At 39.0% G+C, this 21,247-nt stretch overlaps 1 protein-coding gene across 2 annotated transcripts in view; it reads right to left on the bottom strand.

Moving 5' to 3' along the window:
* BEND5 (BEN domain containing 5) overlaps positions 1–21,247 on the bottom strand; it is an 883,422-nt gene that overhangs the window by 325,220 nt on the left and 536,955 nt on the right. The window contains exons 2-5 of one of the 2 annotated variants that reach the window (XM_038144485.1): positions 14,107–14,240; positions 12,100–12,475; positions 5,824–5,972; positions 1,189–1,402 (exon numbers count right to left, since the gene is read on the bottom strand). The exons of the other annotated variant lie outside the window; for it this stretch is intronic. Of the exons in view, the coding sequence (XP_038000413.1) occupies positions 1,189–1,402; positions 5,824–5,972; positions 12,100–12,475; positions 14,107–14,240 (873 nt within the window). The remainder of the gene's footprint in view (positions 1–1,188; positions 1,403–5,823; positions 5,973–12,099; positions 12,476–14,106; positions 14,241–21,247) is intronic. 2 annotated transcript variants of the gene reach the window in all.

Here is a 21,247-nt window from a genome sequence, read left to right as displayed (position 1 = left end):
ATTGCACCTAAAGACCCCAGACAGAACTAGAAAATCAGCATGGAACAGCTTCCACTTCCACATATAATCTTCAAGAAGCTTAGTGAAAAAAAAAAACCCATGTACTTTACTCATTTCTTATAAACTAAGAAAGATGACAGTACGGAGATAAGTTTCCAATTTCTCCCCACACAACACAGACGCAGACACACGCACACACTCAGAGAGGAACCGTATTTCTTACTCCAAAACATGGTACTTTCATGGCCAATTACACCACCTCTTAATGAGTTCACAGTTAAGAGCACACAGCAACTAAGAACAGGAAATGCAGAATAATGAAGCTCTACCAAATGGGGAGGTATCTTTCAGCCCTACTGCAATTTAGTATGGACACAAAACCTAAAAATCCAATTTCGGTATGCATTCCATGAGGAAACAACTCAGTTCTGACTTAAAAAGAAGCCTGAAATACCAAGAGAGACAGAAATGATGCAACACAGGCATGATGATACAAAGGGACTGAAATTCACCATTCAGTTTAAATAAAGGGGAAGGCCTCCTCTCTCTCTCAAAGTACTACACACATGGACTCAGGCTTGCAGTTACTGAAAGTGTCACTGCAATTTTCCCTACCAGATGAGGTCAGCGATTTACACTTCCTGTCCAAATTCCAATTCAAGTGCAACAATTAATTTTTACTATTTCCATTTTCTTCACTTAAAAGGGTAGAACTATTCTTTCTTGCCTTTGAAGGTATGCGTATTTTTATAGTCACAGCTATAATGGTTTCTGTGCCTCATGCCAGAGCTGGTTATGTTCTGGATAAAAGAATGTCGTAAAGCTACTCTCCATCTTGTTTAAAGGAATATATGCACTTTAAAAAATCAGCATGTTACAAATGAATTCTAGAACAACATACTGTTCTCCAGGATCAGAGTCCTGCCCTGCAAGTGGTCTAACGTGATGATCTTTTCAAACCTTACTGAAGTCAATGTACAACTCTTCAGCTGTGGAGGCCTGCACTGTGCACAGCTATTGCAATGTGTTTTACTGTTCCTGGGTACGTATGCACTTCACAATGCAATAGCAATCTGAATTACAGTTTTTAATCAGTTAATTTTAAATGAGCTGAAAAGAAGCATCTTTCAACTCAGTGATTAATGGTTAAACTCCAAAGCAGGAAGCAAAAGTTTTCAAATAACCTACCTCTGACAATGCTTAATTTGTGAGGTGAGAGAGGTGGCTTGGGAACGGCATCTTTCTTTTTTTTGGTTGCAACTCCTGTGACACTTCTGTTCTTGAGAACATCTGTTCCCCAAATCATAACCGCTAGATTTTTTGTATACTTTGAATCTCCTTGTGTTACTTGCAGCTGGTGCCATTTCTCCTCATCTACCCAAATTCCACTGCCAAGATGGACCTAGAAGGTAGTAATAATAACAACTTATCTATGGTATGTAGCACACAACAGTATCCAAGTGCTGTAGGAACATTAATATTAGGAACTAAAATAACAGTAATTAGGGCTGAACAAATCCATTTTGCCTAACTCTGAAACTCTTCCAACTTTGTGGGTCAGGGAGTTCAAGTCAACCTCAATATATAATATAGTTCCTTTAAGTAATCCCTACTTTCCCCCCCACATAACCTCTCTCCTGAAAGACTGTGGTCAGGAACAGAGATCGAAGAAGGAAACAGTGAACACATCCAGTATTATATAATTATGCACAGCATATAAACCAAGCAGTTGCACCAGCCTAATAATACAGGAGCAAGATGAAACGCTTCCCTTTGGCTAAAAAAGACTTCACCCAAAGCATATTCCAGAGGCAGAAGAGACAGAATTACTTCTTAAGTTGTATTCTGTACCTGTTGGCAAGACCCAGCCTGATTGTTTGAAGCAACTGGAAGGGGAGAAAGGATTTTGAGAGCTCCAATTTCGATATAAGCCAGGAGAGTTTGGAAGCTTTGTAAAACTTCCAGTTCTAACACAAAGTGTGTCTATCATGTACAATCAATGTAAATGCACTACATGAATACTGTTTTCTGGTCAGGCAATGACCCATTGCAGCAACATCATAAACTTTCCATTATCTGAACAATGGGAAGTCGAGGTATTTCACTGAAGTAGTAAAGCAGGATAATATGGGTACTGGGAAACGCAGTGTGAAGCCACTGGAGAGTGTCCATAAGGAAGATGCTCAACTCTGGTTTTGCTTATTAGCCTTGCTCAGCACTGACTCTGCTTGGTTGTCTCCCACAGGGCTACCCTGTGTCTCGGCCCCAAGACTCCCAGTGCTCCAGTCTTAAGACAAATGCCGGACAAGAATCCAAGCACCATCCTTAGGCTGCCACTGCGTGTTTGAGCTGACAGCCCTGACACTCAGGACACCTTCCAGCACCAGCAGAGGTAACTCCACAAGTAACCAGCACAAGTCTGACTCAAGTGCAACCAGGACACACACGCTGGCCCTGCGTGGAACCACCCTGTATATCCATGCTCCAGCTCCTGGAGCACAGTGCAGACTCCTGAACTACCTTTGCACACAGAAGCTTTGTTTACATGGTGATGGACTTCACTCACTGGGACACACACTTGCTCTCATCGTAACAAGCTAAGGTGTGACCTACACCTCCCAGCTGCTGATCAGAGCTCACTGCACCTACCTTCAGACAATCTGGACAAGGGCAACATACCAAACACTTGGATTGCTACAAATCCAAAATCTAGCTTTGATTAGATCTAGTCCAATGGGGGTTCTTTCTGCAATATTAACACTTAAAAAACTAACTTTCGACCTTCTTATGATTAAAAAAATGCCATCAACAAAATCCCACAGCAAAACTGCATGAGAAGACTGTTTGCCTTAACTGCTCTACTGTTAGTTTTCTGTGGTTTTACTCATTTCATCTGGCTTTACATAAACTGTGCCTGCTACCCATACAAATCTGAGCAGTATCACAGAAGTCCCATTAAATGCAATGAAAATTGGACAAAGCTACTGTAAAATTTTATATACCAAACATTTTACTGCCTGTATTCAACTGAATACGTTTTTCCTTTAAATGGAAGCCTGCTTTAATTATTAATGAGGCATATAACCCCAAGAAATTTTTTATTACAGCGGCATCCTTCAAAAGCAACTAGATGTTTAAAAACTTAAATAGAGTAATATGACTGGTTTGACTACAAGCTATGTTATATTAAAAAAAAGAAAACTCTACCTTCCTTAAAGCATAAAACCATGCAGCAAGCTGCCTCTCCTGCAGAATCTTCTACACTAAAGGGATTCTAGGAAGCTTTTCACAAGTCTGCATGGCTAGAAATTAAACCAGTAACAACCACAACACAAACACCCCCTTTTTCTTCCTTTTTCTCTGTTGTTGAGCCTCTTCATAAATGATTTTTAAAAAGGCACACTCTTTTTGGTGCTCTCAACATATTTTGTAAAGCAACTTCAATGAGCAGTGAGCATTCTGTGCTCAGAAAATAATTTCATTGCATTTTTAAATTCAGTTATTTCTGGTTAGATCTTGGAAAAGTTCTCCAGGAAAATATCTGAAAGTTACCTAGAAAATAACTAAAATTAGAAATATTGTGACATAGCAAATTTTGGGTGTATGCATTACATTAGTTGTAGGGATTGTTGTGTTTTATTAAAAATCCAATTCTTCTCTGCCAAAATTAGGATTCGCCTTTGCGAAAGATTATTTAGTCTCTAAAGCTACTACATTATTCATTAGGTTGAAGCTACTCAAAAGAAAAGAACAAGTTACAGGAAGTATTTTTAATATTTATGCTTCAGACAGATCATGTCTTCTTTTAACATGCTTCATTTATTAAAAAAGCAATTGCTGGTATGAAACACCTATGGCAACAGCAACTATGTGACAGACAGCCACAGCCACAGCAATCTTACATCTCCATTTTCTATTTCTAGCACTGTTAGGGTGAGGAATTCAATCTGCCTCTGTCTCAGTTTACCTCTCTACAACAGGCCCGGTGCTGTTTCCTATCAATCCCAAAGCTCCGGGAAGCTTACTGAACTCCTCACTCAGAAGACATTCCCCTCTTGCTGGAAGAGCTGCCCCATGAGCCAGACTCTTGTCTTGATGAAATCAATGGGAAATTTACTCCCAATTTCAGCAACTGAGGGATCAACCTTCAAGCACAACGCAACAGAGACGGCAGCGAATTCAAAGCAACGCTCACCAGCGTGCCTGTGCTAACATCTGCAACAGATCTAAAATGTGTCTCAGAAGATGAACTCTTTTTTTTTTTTCTTTCTTCTTCTTTTTTTTCTTTAAATGAATGCCATAGGCTCTTTTTCAGTGGCTCGGTTTTCCCTCTGGAGGGAAGAGATTTATCTGCTCTGAAAGAATCCTGCTAAGATCAAATCTGGTGCCACAAAGGGTAAGATTTGTAAAAAAGGTACTTCAGCTACTCTAGTGGTGCATATCAATAAAGGAATACTGAAATAAAGCTATAAACAAGGAAAACTGAAGAAAACTACCCTCCAACACTTCAAATACATTATTAGTTCACATTTTTGGCATCTGAGCTGGCTGTAGACCCATTAAATAGGCAAACCAAGAACCAAAATTGCAAAAAGAAAATTATAGAGACACTAATATCTGTAAAGACAGAAAACTTCAGCAAAAGAAGTTCCAAGAAGCTGACAGATGAAAAAAGGGAGCAGGAAAAGCTGCATACAAATACTAAAGGAGGTGCCCTATCCCATGGACCTTAAGTGGAAGAGAAGGAGGTAAAGGAAACTCGCACAGTAATACACCCTAAGCACTCGTTGCACAAATTTACACAAAATAATCAAGCAAATGACATATTTAAATATGTTAGGCAAGATAAGCTATCTGAACCAAATACCTGTCAAACTGTCAAGATTCTACTATTTTTCATGTACATTCTGCCCCCAATGATTATGTTGAATTCTTCCTCAAGAGGGACACACATTGTGCAGTCAATCTTTTAACCCAACTCTGAAAACGCAGTTTCATGCTATATTCCATCAGTAATTCCACTGCACAGCAAAGCTGGAATGGATGTTTCCTCCCTAAAGATTCTCAGATTAGGATACCAAATGCATCTCTATACGCCAAGAAACAGGATCTGCACAGGCAATTCTGAAGGAATCACAGTTTTGTATAAGAAACATCACGTTTATTTAATGATAATGAAAACAGCTGTAAAAGCAGGCCTAGGTAGATGAGCGGTTAATGTGTTAAACGGGCTGAAATCTGAAAAGCTAGTAAAATCTGGCAAACTAGAACTAGATGGTATTTCAGCAACTTCACAAAGTCTCTGGAAAGTAGCACTACATCAGCTCAATTCAGCAAGGGAGCCCATTTTCCTTCCAGGTTTCATAACTACCTCCTCCACTCCAACCCAAACATGAGGGCTTCTCTGCACTATGACTACAGCACATTATAAACATTAAAAACCCTTTAGGAAGAAGTATTTTGGTTAAGTAGACGCATGTAACTTTAAATGTGGGTTACTGACTTTGGTCGATATCTGGTGTATTTATGGATGCCACCAACTGAAGACTATGTCAATTTACCTGTGCATGAATATTTACTTAATAACTATATTCCTCATGTTGCACATCATTCAATGCTCTCACCACTGAGGATATTTTTCAATGCTCCTCATATCTGTGTAGCTTCACAATTCTCCTCAGCATAACAGCACACCTTCATGAAAACTGAGGAAGCTTCTACGAGCTGCTACCATGCAAAACCCCCACAATCAATGAAAATTCCACAAGAACATCACCAGATGGACATTTAAAAATGACTCATGCTATATTTAATGTCAAATACCTTTCCATTCTCGAGAATATACTTGTCCATTACTGGAACAGGGGCAGGGTAGTACGTTGATGTATTTGCTTCCTCACTGAAGGTCTTCTGTACCTCAGGTTCGGGCTCAATTGATTCAGGTTTTACTTTTTCAACCTCAATGGCAGGTCCTAGACAGTTAAGAAAAGAGAGCTGTCTGCTATCCCAGAGAACATGAAATCAATCCCTTCATCACCCATGATTAGCATAAAATAACATATTAGTCGTGTTCATTTTAATGTTAGAAGTAATCTAAACCAAAATCCTACTTCTGAACATCAGTAACTAAAAGCAGGATAAGTATTCCTGCTTTATAAACATTAAAATGTTTAATTTTAATTTAAGTGTTTAATTTTATTCCTAAAGCATAAGGACAATTACAGATATGGGTAAGATTTCTTCAATGCATACTAAGGAAATTATGTTAAAATGACACTGAAATTATAAACCAAAAGCAACAATAGTAATTCTTCAAATAAGAATTGCCATATAGTTGCATAGGAACCTGCATAATTTACTGTGATAATTACATAAATTATCCACACAGAATTACAAATATTATAGAAATCCAAAATCTCTTTAGATATAACAGAGGTGTATAAAAATAGGGAGGATCTGCAGAAATGCTATGAAGGAAACAGACTCAGGCTCCTTATGCTGAAGTATCATGCACAGAAAGAATATCAAAGGTTAAAAACCCCCACATAAATTAGAATTTTGATTGTCCAATTCATCCGACACTGATTTTTATTTTTAATCAACAAAAATTATGCGCAAATTAAACAATGGAATACTAGTAAGCATATGTTTGAGACTTAAAAGGGGAGTTATTATTTTGTTAGTCATCAACTTTTCTTTTCCAGATCGAAGATATAAAATGTTCCTAAAAGGACAGAAAAACAAACTAGAAGTGATTTGTGAACTGGATTTCCTGACTCCATTCATTGCAGGGGTTCCACCAGAAGTCTAGGCTATGGCCCCAAGCCTATTAGTGTCCCTTGATGTGTGACTCTAGGATCCAAAGAAGCTCCAGCAGGCACAGAAGTTCCATGCAGGGCTGGTGGCTCCACAGCACAGCAAGGTCAGACTCTGGACACCATGGAAATACCCCATGTCCAGAACTCTAAGGATAAACTCACCCACTTGTCAGTGCTAGATTGTCCCAGGCTGGTGCTGAGAGCACTGCATCACTCCGCAACCCAACCCTGACATCTTCAGCCAGTGACAACTCGATCATCAAGTCACCCCTCAGCTCCCTGCTCAGTGTTTGTGCACACAGACCCAGCCCTGCACTGATCCAACTCTGCAAGTCACGCTGGCACCACAACTCAGGTCTTAGTCATGCATCTTAAATAGTTCCTGTGCCTGGAACAAGCACAGCATTCATCCCTCCTACTTTGTGCAGTTTCATTTAGAGATTATTATACAGCAATAGCAGTGCTTCCTCCGTTGTCAGCATTTGACATTTATCCTATAGCTTATCCTACACCTACATAGCCAGCTCAATGTTCTCAGCTGGCTGCCACTCCACGCTCACCAATGATTAAAGTTGTCTTGGCAACTCAGACAATCCTACGCTGCAATGCCACCAACAAGAGGGTCTTAAGAGCCAGCCCCAGTGCAAGCATGGCACAAAGAGAGAAATCACAAAACATCCCATTTGCATTATAATTTCATAGTGATCTTAGTAAGCACCTCTAGTACCATGAATATACAACAGTACAGCCAAGACAAACTGAACTTCCTCAACTTGAGACTGTAAAGCTGATTCAGACTGGGGGGAAGACCTGGACTGGTAAAGCACCCAAAGCCTGCCCACAGCATGGGCACAGCTGAACAAGCAGATGCAGTGATGTTAATTGCCAGAGTGACCTTAAGAAGTCATCTCTGAAGCTGTTACTTTACATTCTTCAACAAAGGGCTACTTATACTTTGAAAGTCACTTTGAGGGAGACACCTAAGTATAACCAGCTTCTTCCGAGCAGGAAATGTTTATTTCCTTTTAAACACTTTTACTACTCCCTATTTAGAAGTCTTTTACTGTTTTTAGTTATATATTGACACAGCTGGAATTTGGTTTCCAGAGCTTCCCCAAGGAAAAAGCTGATTAAAGTCCACAACAACCACAGCTCTTACAGGTCAGAATACCTCTGCTCCAATTCATGCTTTAACTACTTGCTTAGAAGTCACCAAAAGAAAGCATTTAAAATATCTTCCTTATATCCTGATTTTTGATTCCCAAACAGAAACCTGCCTCTAACCAGGCAGTCTCCACAGCCACTTCCACAAACCACTAAACTCTGCATTTTCAGCCCTGCATGCTGTGAATTGCACATGCAACCTGCACTCCTCCTGCCTGCCTGTGGTGTGCCCCACTCACCACACTCCAAACTCCCCCTCTCTGCATCTTATTTTAAACATGATGAATGGGACATATAAAAACATATACCTCTATCTAAAGGTTTAACAATGACAGCACTTATGTAATAAGGATCAGAGAAAAACAAAACCACAATTTTCAGAATGCAAGAAGGAAACAAATGTTTTATTGCAAAATCTTTCTCCTTCTGACTGCAGTTTTTTTAGAACATCCAAGAGGCCAGCAAACTCAAATCAGGATGAAGAGGTAGAAGGCTTCCCTTTACCATCCCTTTTCCTCAAAAATGCATCTTAGGCTACATGCTACTCCTGAAATTATTAAGAAAGTAAAAATAAGTTGACTGATAAAGTGGTCAGCATACATTTGTAAGCAGTAAGTTTTTGCACATGGTCTTCCAGAATTTGAATCAAAACAACACAAGTGTGAGAAGTGGTAATATTGGTACTTTCTGTACTTGATAGAAACCTTGGGCCTTTTTTTTTAAACACCAAAAAGCCAAACAAATATAGAAAAGCTGTAAAACAGTAATTCCTGACACGTGGTAAGATACAAATCCCATTTCATTCTCCCTACTCTGGTGTTAGTCCCAAGACACTGTAAACTGGATCACTGAAATTAAACTGGGATTAAAAACAAAACCTTGGGGGTCTGTGTGCACATGCTGATGAATCAATGTTTCTGAATGAATGTGAATATACCACCTGACTTTGGAGCAACACTAATTCTCAGCAATCTAACATGGAATTGAAGAAATTATCAGGGAGTTAAAAACACCCAAGCATTATCCCTATAGAACTTCAGTACTTCTGACCATATTTCCAGCCACAGGAAACGGCACAGATCTTGCCTGTGAAACAGCTATTTTTTAAGAAGTTTTTGAAATTCTTCTTTTGCAATCCAAGGGCTATTTAAAGTCCTTACAGGGGAGAGTCAGTTATTTAATTCTTTAAATTATCTTACTCTCTATTGATAAAAAGAGGGCAAATCAGATGTGTTTTCAGGTGCAAGAAAACAAACTGCAAAGGCCTACAGCTGCAGGGCTTCCAGCTCCCCATGTGGGCAAGGCAAGAGGCTGCACACATTACTCCAGGAGCTAAAGAGGGACACCATAACCTTTTCCACAACAGTCATCCCATTTTTCCACTGCTCTGGTCCCTAGAGCCCTGGTGAAATGCCTGCCTCCTCCACGAAGGGGTGTGCCTGGAAATAATATACTAAAATCATAAAGATCATATTAAGCATTTCTCCATGGATCAGTACTGATTTCACTACTGTCATCTGCCACAGCTGCCTCCAAGGCTCTTTTGTGACAAAGAGCAATTTGGTGTCACCATGAGGAAGATGAACCTCCTCACTCCTGCCACAAAAGTGGCTCCAGTTTAGTAGCAGAGCTGAAGGCCTAAGCCTCAAATACAGTACACTGACTTCCAGCTCCTCACTGAATTCAACACGTTGATGGGAAATTAGGAGACTGACTACTTGACTGCACGTTAGCTCAAGAGACTGCTCTATATTTGATCTGCAAGTTTAAAATGGCAACAGGCAAGCACTTCCCACAGCTGCAATTCATCAGCACAAACCAGCTGTCATCTCATGCAAAGAAATCACAAGTCTCTAAGGTGAAACAGAAATGCAATTAGTTTGCATTAAGTCCAGCCTGCTAGAAGTGCAGTGTAACATAAATTACATGTAATTTGAAACTTTAGGTTTAAGAGATCACTGCAACTGCAGATGAATTCAGGATGTAATTTATTTTCAGAACAATTTTCAGAGATTATTCACATACCCAAACATACCTCATTTACAAGCTGGAAAAGTAAGGAAGACTAAAAAAGTCTTTACGTATCTATTCTTGATTAAAAGTAGTACTTTTTCATACTGTCATCAGACTCTCTAATTTAGAACATGCTGAAGATGTCTCCCTTGCTAATTATTCATAAGTTTTGTATTGATCTTTCTAGAACATGGTTGTTTCTCTGCTGTGAATGAGGCTAAAAGGAAAAACAACAGAGTAAGCAACAGTTAATACACTGAGTCTTAGGAAATTCAAAACCTGTGAAGGACAAAGTCAGCATGGCCAAATTCCACCTTTACCATCCAGTGCTCCTTACAAGTAATATTAACAAGAATTTTTTTTGGAAGTGTCGTTTAGCTGATATTTTTCCAGGTATGTGATTAAATTTAAAGAACTTGTCTTCAATGTAATTGGGATGTGTTTTCAGTTGTCACACTGATACAGATAATATAAATGCATGCCCAATATTTAGAGAAGATTCAGTATTTTTTTTCCCCAGGGTTTCTTTTCCTCTTTCTTTTTTTTTTCCTTTTTTTTCCTTTTCCTCCTAAGGTTTCTTTATTTATCTGAAGCAAAAAAAATGCATCTTCTTTTTCTTAAAGTGAAAGAAAAGAGATAGAATTCAGTAGCTGTCTTCATTTCACTGCTGGTCTTACCACTCCAACTGCTGTCAAGTCTACCAACTAAATTGGTACTTTACGCTGTTCAGCCCCATTGCCTACCAACATCTGGCTCGTGCTCCATTCCCATAAATTCCAGCTAACTACTTGCAGATGAAGAAACATCTTTCCATCCAAGGAAAATTTTAGAAAGCTCAGTGGAATCTCCTGCCAACCACATCGTCTTTTTCAGGCTGCGGCAACCTTGCCTATTTAGTTTTATTTAGAAAGTTAACTAGAATGTTTATGGTAAGTAACGACATTTTAATTGTGCACAGTGTAACAATGATGAGCATTCACAATCAGACACCCAGTTTAGGTTGTGGGATACTCCAAGAACCTGGCTCCAAGGGTGTGGGCACACCTGAACACATGCTACAGCACAGGCACATGCTCTCCCAGGTCCAGCTCTGCACGTGAGGGTAACTCAGACCCACATGCAAATTGCATGCACTCGTTCCAGTCCAGGAGAAGAGCCAATATCCAACTGACATGCAAAACTTAAGTTTCCAGATACACAAAGGCAGACGTAAGAATGGCATGCTAAGTTTGGATGCATAGATTTCAACCAAGTTTCAGTCACAGAGCAAATCTTCAACACAGCAGTACCACATTCTAATCACAAATAAATGTAATTAGTCAAATTTTGAAGGTATTCCAAGGGTACCATCTTCAATGAAAAGGATGAACTTTTTATTTTGTCTTTTTTTCCCATTTATTCCAACATAATGCTTAAATAATTGTTATAAACCCAAACAAAGGAGCAATTGACCCAAGATATTTAAAACTGAAATCCAAATTACAAAAACCTGTATTTTGCAACAAATGTTGATAAACGGGACACTAATATAAAGCCTTTTTAATTATGCTTTTAACAATCCATTGTTTTTCAAATAGCATGGCTTTTTAAAGCCACTGCTAAAACTTAAGGAATATATCACATTCTAATAAGCTACTAATGGGAAGAGGGGTCAGAAAATGGAAGGTAACATAGTCACATAACAACAAACGAAATCCCTAACTGCAAAGGATAAATTAGTTTTAGCCCAACTATTCATTCCAGCGCCTTTTCTTTTTTTTTCTTTTTTTTTTTTTTAAACTGGAACATATTGGTATATTTTGCAGATGATGCTTTATTAACTTTTTCAGCATATATTGGAAGGTCAGAGACCTTTTATAATACAGCTGCTTAAAATGGAACTCTGATTCAGCCATACCAGCACAAAGACCTCTAGTTTTTAAAGAAAACCCCAGACGTACATAGCATACAAATTCGACACATATTGTACAGCCACAGCAGAAAACCCTTTTAACATTCAATGTCCGGTTTAACAACCACTGCTATTCTTCAAATACATTTCCATGACTATTGATCACACCTGCAAAATTCATTCAAACTAGTCCCACTTAAGTCCGGCACTTACCACTACCTAGTCTTAGGAGCAGTACATCCTGGAGCCTCCTGTTCAAGTCTCTGAGCTCTTTCATTTCTGACACGAGTGCCCCATACTCCTTTAGCTTCTTTGCCTGTTGCACAAGCTGTCTCCGCGTTCTCTCAAGCTCCTGTTGAATGTGTCTCATCTCTTCCTGTTGCTGCTGGTAACTCCTCAGCAATTCCTCATAGAGAATCCGAGGAACTACAGCATCGTCCATATTGTTCATGCCTTCTGTAGCCTCCATAAAAGCCTCCTCAGGGCTGGAAGTATTACTGAGACTCATCCCGTTCTGTTTTTCAAGGCGAGCAACAACTGCTTCAATGCTTTTGTGTGTACCTTCACTTTGTTTCCTCCCATCTTGTCTCTGCGCGTTACAATAAAAAACAAATAAATTAGGAGAGTCTTGGGAACTGTTAATATTCTTGTCTTCCAAAAGACTAAGACAAAGCCAGTCTGCAAAAATATTTTGCCTAACAGGTTCTCATGGATAGAATATGCAGCATAACTAACATGCAACTCTTTAACTCATCAGCTAAATACATGTACAAACTCCTGAGACAGTTAAAGACCTTCCTGCATTTGTGCAAAACTTACAAAGGCAGTGTATATAGGTCACTTGATTCCGTATCATTAATTTCTGTTTGAAAAAGTTGATCTAGATCTCTTTTTCTTTAAAGTTTACCCTTAACATTCAGATTTCTGACAGCAATTGATTTTCTGATAAGCAAGAGAAAGAACTAACTGTGTGCTCCATTTGTCACCTGTGACGACATCAGAGGTGAAAGCAGCACAGGCACAAAGCTGTTCTGTGAACTGAGGGCTTGTCCTTCCCACACCTTGGGAGACAAAACCTTCACTGACTATCCCTACAGCACGTTCATCCAACTGCCTGATGCAAGTGACTGAGTTAACACTATCAGCAAACACTGAAAGGGATTTGAAAACACTGAAGCTGGAGACAGAATATATCATCCAGCCTCATCCTCCTTATCAACTGATTCCTTCTATATTAGTACTGCATTGCAGAGGCTTCAGGACCTGGGAACTCTCAGTGGAATTTTACCTTCAGTCATCTGCACAAACCCTACAAATTAAATCACACCACTTTCCTGGGGCCTGGATAGTGGGATTAATATGTGACAGTTCAGGTAAAGTCACTAAGTTTTACTGGCCAAATAGGAAAAGGCATTTGAATTTCCAAGCAACTGCAAGGAAAGCAAATGCAGCTCATAGAGTAGAGGTGAGAAGCTGACACTATCAAATTCTTATACCACAATATCCATGAGTAATGTGGCAGAAAACAAAATTATTTGATGTTACACCTGAGTCATTCATCATCTAAAAAAAAAAAAAATTAACAATTAAAAAAAAGCTGGCCCACCACAAGGAAATATACTACTATCACTCCTGCAGCTGCAAAACACATGAAACCGTAGAGCACTATCTTGTTCTGAAGGTTGGCAGACTTTTAAAGAAATAATTTGATATTAAAAAAATAAATACATTTCCATAGTGGGTTTCTGGCATTTGAACCTAAAAAGGCAACTGGGAGTTATAATGGAGGAATACAGTCCTGTCAGTTCTTCTTCTCAATCACTGTAGTTGGGCAGTCTCAAAGCACCCTTCTCAATTCCAAACAAGCAGTGAGCAATATGTCACAAGTGCCACCAAGAACAGCAGGTACAGTTGGGTACTGGTGACTTTTAAGGCATTTTGAGCCAAAGTGGAAGAGCACTGTTGCATCAGTCTCAGGTGGCAGTTACACTGTGCAGACAGTACACACAGGAAAACGTCTCATTGCACTTAAATCAGGTTTTGAAAACCCATACCCCACCCCCAAAGACAATGTGACCCAATTTCACCAAACACACTGTTTTAAGGGGATCAAAAGCAAGCCTGGAATTCTTAAGCTAGGATGTACATATATGCCCCAAGCACTTACAAAAAAGATAAAAAAAGGAGAGGAGGGAAAAAAAACCAGAAAGACTTCAGTACCTTACTGTGTCTAAGCTCCACATCTTCTTCCCCATAATCTGTAACTTCCCCAGCTTCTTCTATGTGATTGAGAGAGAGTTTGGGGATTTTAATTTTCTTCTGCATCACACTGTTCTCAAGGTCAGTTTTGTCCTCTAAAATGTATATTAAAAATAAGGTTTTGTTACATTAATCAGTGTTCTTACTTCCAAATACTACACGACTTAGGCAAGACCAGTTACAAAAACCCAACCTCCCATGCTCCAATCCTCTCATAATACCATGATCAGATTAGTCCATGGTGTAAATCCACTGATGCCCACTGACAATTCTAGAGTTTCAAGTGGGGATCAGTCTGACCCAACACATGAATAAATACAGAAAAATGCCAAGCTAAATTCAAGCGATCAAAAGTGTTGATGAGTGGCTTGTACTATCACCAAAGTAAGAGTTGAAGAAGCTGTAAATAAAACTTCCTGTATTGCTCTAAATTATGTTTACCAACGGTATTTTCATATTCATAATCCATTGCTGCAGTTCAAACTCTGCTTAGGCTTAAAGTGAAAATAAACTTGGTAATTCATCCCATACTCTAACCATCATCTGTCAGCAGCACAGATCTATTTGCACACATGGCAGATTCTGCTGTTCTGCAAAGTGCAGGGCTGGAAAAGGGAATGTTGCTGGAGAGCTTCAAAGTGCATTTCACAAAAGTTGCATAAGAACCAAATCTGTAACAAAATTACTCCTCAACCCTATTTCACTAATTAACAGTATTCATCCTTTTCCTTTAGATACTATTGGCAAAAGCAATAAATATTTATATGAATCTTTGCATCTCATTAAAAATTTGAAATAAAGTATTTTCAAGTCTGTAACATTTTGATGCATCTAAAAATTAGGTATTTAAAAATATTAATCTGAAAATACATTCAAAATGTTTTAATATTCCTGAAAAGGTAGAGAGGGGACAGTGAACCAAAAGTACTGTCTCCCAAAATGTGCCTGTGATAGGTAAAATTCTTGCAGAACAGACAAGGTCTGAGAAGATTAATTTGCTCCTGGCAGTGTCAAGGAGAACTGAATTTAAACTGTCAAGCATTGCCTTCGTACACTGAGAGCTTATGAACAGGAAAATAGTTTGAGTCTTCTTATCCACCTGCAAATTTTATTCTGCAACATGTCCCATGAATATTTTTGAAAGTGCCAAGGAGGATGGCCCCCATGAATGCTTAGTTGCATTGACTTTTGCTTTCTCAAATTAGCATCTCTCCACAGGACCTCAAAATGGTTCATGTTGACAGTGTAGGAAAGGGAAACAAAGGTAAATCACTGTTTAATGAGGAGCAAGGCATTCATTAGAAATGAATTACACAGATGAATGCAATTCATTTTGTTACAGATAGAAATGGATCTCTTGTAGGCAAATGGTGATATTACAGCCCAAGGCTATGTAAAAAGAATAGGCAAAGAACATGCAGAATGAGACATTAGACAACCTGAAATGAAACGCAGATGGTAGCAATAAATACTAAGACAGATGCAAAAAGAAACAGATAAACAACAGAAAACAGCTAGGCTTATTTTAGATCATTCTCCATTCCCCAGAGCATCATGGATGCTTATCCCAGTAAAACAAAAAGGCAATCCAACTGTTTCAGCTTTGAAAAATAAACCCCTATGTTTTCATTTATCTGGAAAATGTAGGTTCATCAGAAAAGTGAGATAAGCCAATTCTAATGCCAGAAAGATGAGAAGAAAGTATGGGAGCCCTTCCTAAAAAAACAAATAATACAAACTTCCAGACTAAAGGATAGACTGATTGGTATTTTCTTGGAATTTAAGAATAAATGAATCCATATTGAAGAGGGCAAAAAAAGAAAACCACCAACATTTCTGTGTTTATGTATTTTGGGGTATTGGATAGATTGAGGAATCCTTTGCTAAAATATATTCTCTTGGAGGAAGAACAGCACATGGATACTGCAGAGCCAGCTTCTCCAGACTGCTTTGCCAAACCATCTTCCATAGGTCATGCAGATGACCTCCTTCTCCATTTAAAGAATTCAGATCAGCTCCTGTCCTCTGAAATTACCCTTGGCCTCACAACCAGATGGACACAATCCCTTACTCGACACAGTTAACAAATTTGTCTGCTGACAACTCATTGAGGTCACCAGAAGCCAGAACCACACAGCAACTGGACAGGGACACAAGGCATCCTCCCCATGGCAGGGAAAAGTGATTCTTGAAACAATCAAGGACAGGGATCACAGAGGAGTAAGTGCCTGTGCAGACTACAGAAGTCAGCAAATACTTTCCAGTGAATAAACCAACACTGAAACAAAAACAGTTTGGAAGCACAGTAATACTTATCTTTGATTTTGGCTTTTTCAGTCAATTCATAATGGTTAGTAACACGTTCTATGCACTTAACAATGAAAATGAAAGAAAATACTCAGTTTGGGGTCAAAGAGAACAAATGCAAATTATCTGAATTCTTCATTCTCTTCACTCTCCACTCAATTTCAGTTTGTTTATGAAATTTATGTTTGCAAAACTTCACTGGTTTTGAAGTTTGTTTATACATCTCTTTACGAATGCTTACTTTGTACATTGCTGGCATGTAACTATCAACACAGTTCTCTTTCTGTTCATTTGACTTCTTGGTTTTATTGCTTATCTGCACATGAACCAGTAAGATGAAAAAAGCAACTGTTTTCTCCACACACAAAATTTGAAGAAACAATGAGTTTATATAAGTTAAGGCTCAGGAACTTTCAATGCATTTGGTAAGCAAATAAATGTTCCTCTGCCTTCCAACAACAATACTTATAATATTTTTTTACATATGCTCTGGTCTTTGAAAGCTTATTTATACCTAACACAATCCATCCAGTGTGTTGAATATGAAAAGGCCTTTTGTTCTTTTTCTTTTTTTTTTAAGTGCATTTCTAACCTCTGTTGTCTTCTGCATTAGCTGCAGATAGAGCCAGAAAAATCTCATTCTGAATTCGAGATTAATGCTGGAGTTCTGGCTCTTGTTCTGTAAATATTAATGGAATTTGGGAAAGGGGTGGGAGGGAGTGAGTGGAGACTGGGGGAAGGGTAGGAGAAACATGAATATGCATTTACAGCAGTTCTCCTTAGGATTCTCTGTCTGTTGTGTGGCAGCAAACAAAAGACAGGTAGAAAAGAACAATCCAGCAAAAAAAAACCACACCTGTGATTTTGAGCCAGAAGAAAACCAGGATAGGAACCAAATATATGCACAAGCTCCAATTCAGTGCCTGAGGCTACATAAGAGAGAGAAGGGCAGCCTAAAAGCATTGCAACTCAGAGCCTCATAACGACCTAAATAATTTGTCTGGACTTTGTTTCCAGTCATTTAAACCTCGGTAGAAGTTAAAAATTACACCTTCCCCTAGGTGGCTGTGATCAGCTTGCTATAAAGTTGTGTCTATTGTTTTCCCTAGATATGCAATGAGTGGTTCAGTGATATCAATTACTGAGAACTAGCACTTAACATACTTAATTAGGCACTCCTAACAAAATATGCAGGGTGGAATGCACGAAGAACGGATTCCCTCTGTTCTTTAGGAAGGGACATTCTGAAAGACACATGTAAATTAGGAAAAATTGCTTTTGTTCACAGAGAACCTGGTATTCTGTGATTCAAGATAAAGAGTAAAGCATGCTGAAATAACCATGCTCCAAGAAAAGGTCAGACTTGGAGAGATCTTGGCAGTCAACTCCTCACGGAACTGAGGCACAGGGCTCAAGAGCCAGGGCACATGACAGCATCTCTCCCCAGCCAGCCTTCTCTTGAAGCTGAACGGGCAGTCAGGAAAAAGTCAATTGCTGAGGAATTCCAGAGGAACACACTTGGCCTCAGCTCAGTGCTCAAAGAAAGAAAAGCCAAAAAAGCAACCCTGCATTAGAAAATCTCTATCAACTAGCAAAGGATAAACCGTTCCTGGAATGCTTTCTTCCATGAGGCCCTCATTTCAGTGTCAGCATGGGTGGATCCAAGCCAAAAGGTAACAGCTTCAAGTCCAGAGGGGAAGGGAACTGAAGCAGAGAAAGCAACTTTAACAGGGCAGAGGGTTGGTTAAATCCAAGGAGAAATATGTTAGTGCTCTAAAACTGAAAACCCTATTGTGGGATGTAAAATAAAACTATGAAAATCTCAAAGTCCCCTTAAAGCATTCCTTACTTTCTAATTTAGAAATAAGGACCGAACAAACTAATCCCTTCAAAAAAGAGTTCAAATGCTGATTTTTTTCCATCTTTGGAATGAAAGCTGGAAAAATAAAGGAAGAGAGCTCTGCACTCCAAATGGATGAGGGACGGCAGGTCTGGTATCAGTCCAAATAAGGGGCTTGGCAATGCATTAATCTTAGAGTAATAAAATGAAAGAACCTTGAACAGAATTCGTCCTTCCCCTAAGCCTTCAAAAAAATTCCACTCCTTGTGAAAAATGATATGCTGACAGATGAAAAAACTCACCATCAGCCTTCCCATTTCCAGGCATGTACCCAGCACATATGGACAACACCTGCACAAGATTCCTCACACACTGCTGCACTGAACTGGTTTGGTACTGACTCAGCCAGGTTGCTTCTACAGAGAAGGTAAGATCACCTGCCTGGGCAGGCTGTGCACTGGTTACAGAGCAGGAAAAGCAAAAAGATGCATAAGAACCAAAGCAAACACACCAAGCACAACAGGGCATGGATTCCTAAGTGCCACTTACACACAAATAAACAATATTCAGTACTGCTGTGACTGAGAAGGAAAACAGCATGATAACAATAACAATTTTTTAAAAAAGCCACCTAGCTTATTTGAAGCTGGAAATAAAAGAACTATAAATTACTTTCTTAGCTAATTTAGTGCAAACATTAAAGGAGGACTGTAAGAGGAAGAAGAGATGAGAATTCAGAAAATGTAATGATCCTGCAGGCTCAGAAGATATTCAGGATACAAAGCAAAAAGAAATGCGCTTCATATAAAACTTCTCTGAGCTAGGAGTACACTGAGATTGTGACCACTAGCAAAGAAGAAACTGAGGATGACAGTGACAAACACAGGCCAACAGACAGCAGCAGAAATGCAGAAGTTATTTGAAGAGGACAGGTGCCATCAAAATCAATGCAGCTAAAAAACGGAGCAGTGTGCAAAAGCAGGGTCAACCAGGTGCTGGCACAGTCAATTCACGATTTGGATAGTAAAATTTACTATATTGTTTTGCTCCTCTTTTTTTCTTTTTGCAGACTAGAGAACAACTTTCTTGGAAGGACAGAGAAAAATATTCCAGAAATAAACACTGGGCACAGTGAAAGCACTTCAGAAGTATATTTAGTTGGACATAAAGGTAGAGCTGAGTATAAGCAACAAAGCAGATGAGGAGTATGTGAGAGACAGAAAGATTTTGGGTTGGGAATGACAAATGAGATTACTCCTCCTCATGACTCCAAATTCAAGACAAATGGACAAAAATTGTAGGAAAATACGTTGGGACATCCGAAGCATAAGCTGATAAAGATTTCTGCTAAGGGTGTCAGAAAGGGAAGCTGACAGAAAATGTGAGAAAAGTTAGCAATGAAAAGGCAGAGCTGAGAGATGCCATCATCTGGGCTTGTATCACTCCCAAAATTTTAAGAACTGAGTAGTTCTGCAGTACTTCAACAGAAAGAGAAAATGACAGCAACACACAAATGAGTGACTGGAAGGTTGTCTTCAGAGCACAAAGAAGAGTGAGCAAAGAAGTCAGGGAAGAACAACACATCAAGCAGCACTGTGACAGGCAGGGCTGATAAGCACAGGAAGGTGAAGACATGCACTTGAGGAACTGGCCCAAAAGGCTGCTAAATCTTGTGAAGTGAATTTCAATGAAGTTTGAAAAAGAGGAAACAGGGTGAAAATAATTCTTAATCAAACTGGGGGAAGGCAAGATAGAAAGGTCTTAAACCACTGCTTGACAGATTTAGAGATGATGGGTAAGAAGGATGATGTGCCAGGAGCCTGAACCAAGACTGCTCACTGATGATGGAGAGAAAGCCACACCTGCTTCGTACAATGGCACTAAAGAAGGGAGCGAAAGATTAAGGAGCCAAAATCCTACAAAAACAGAGCACAGATTATATAAACCTCTTAAGTCCTCTCTGAAGTCCTACATCAAGACTGGCTCTTGCTCCTTAATATTTGATACAGTGACACAAGTAAATGCACAGAGCATGGCCCTGCTGCTGCCCTCACAAAACCCAAAACAAACTAAAACTAAAAAAAAACCTACCATGCCAGCTACTGAAGCAAATAATGTTGAAGTCTCAATGCAATTTTTCTTCCAGTGGAACAACTGAGATACCCAGTCTAATTCTGGTAGGAGTGACAGTTATTGATATGGCCACCTATTTGCAGTCAAACTTCCAATGCGCATGAGGACACTCAAGTATTTTGTAACATTCTCCTTTTGCAGGCACTCACTAATCAACAGATTGTTCAGATCTACAGTCTTGAGTATCAGCCCAGATACTTTGCTGCAAGAAAAACCTACAAGTATTTTCTTCCTTAATTTCCATTACAAATATAAAATCTATTTTTCAGTTCAGAAGTGAATACAAAGTCTCATAAAAAAATAATTAACCAAAGGCAACACAGCTCAAACTACTACAACTAAAAAGAGTCATTATTCTTTGTCAGCAAAACTCTCCCTTTCACTTAACTTTCTGTGATACTAGAACTTGGCTGCAGCACAAACACATGGAGCTGGACAATCAAGTTATGAAAAGACTACTCTGAGAAACAGGAAATCAGGCTCTCTACAACGAGGATAGTTTTAATCCTGGATCCAATATTTACTTAAATACTGACCTTGAATAATTCAAACTTTTCATCTTACTGTCCTCATCTAGCCCACTGAAGTGTTGTACAGATTTGTTAATATTTGTACAATACTCTGCACATGTCAAACACAAAGGATTACAGCTATTATAGAACAACTCTCTTAATCCTTTCTGAAACAAATACACTAATACAGCATTACCATTACATTTAAAAGAAACCCTGAAAACAAGCAGGATGTGAAAATGCCATCCTTTACACCTTTCCTCTGCACCTGCACATGAAACTCAACTATTGGCATTACTTCTCAAAAACT

The sequence above is a fragment of the Motacilla alba genome, chromosome 8, assembly GCF_015832195.1.
Source record: "Motacilla alba alba isolate MOTALB_02 chromosome 8, Motacilla_alba_V1.0_pri, whole genome shotgun sequence".
NCBI lineage: Eukaryota > Metazoa > Chordata > Aves > Passeriformes > Motacillidae > Motacilla > Motacilla alba.
Note: the sequence above shows the minus strand (reverse complement) of the source record. Positions and strands in the feature narration are given on the sequence as shown.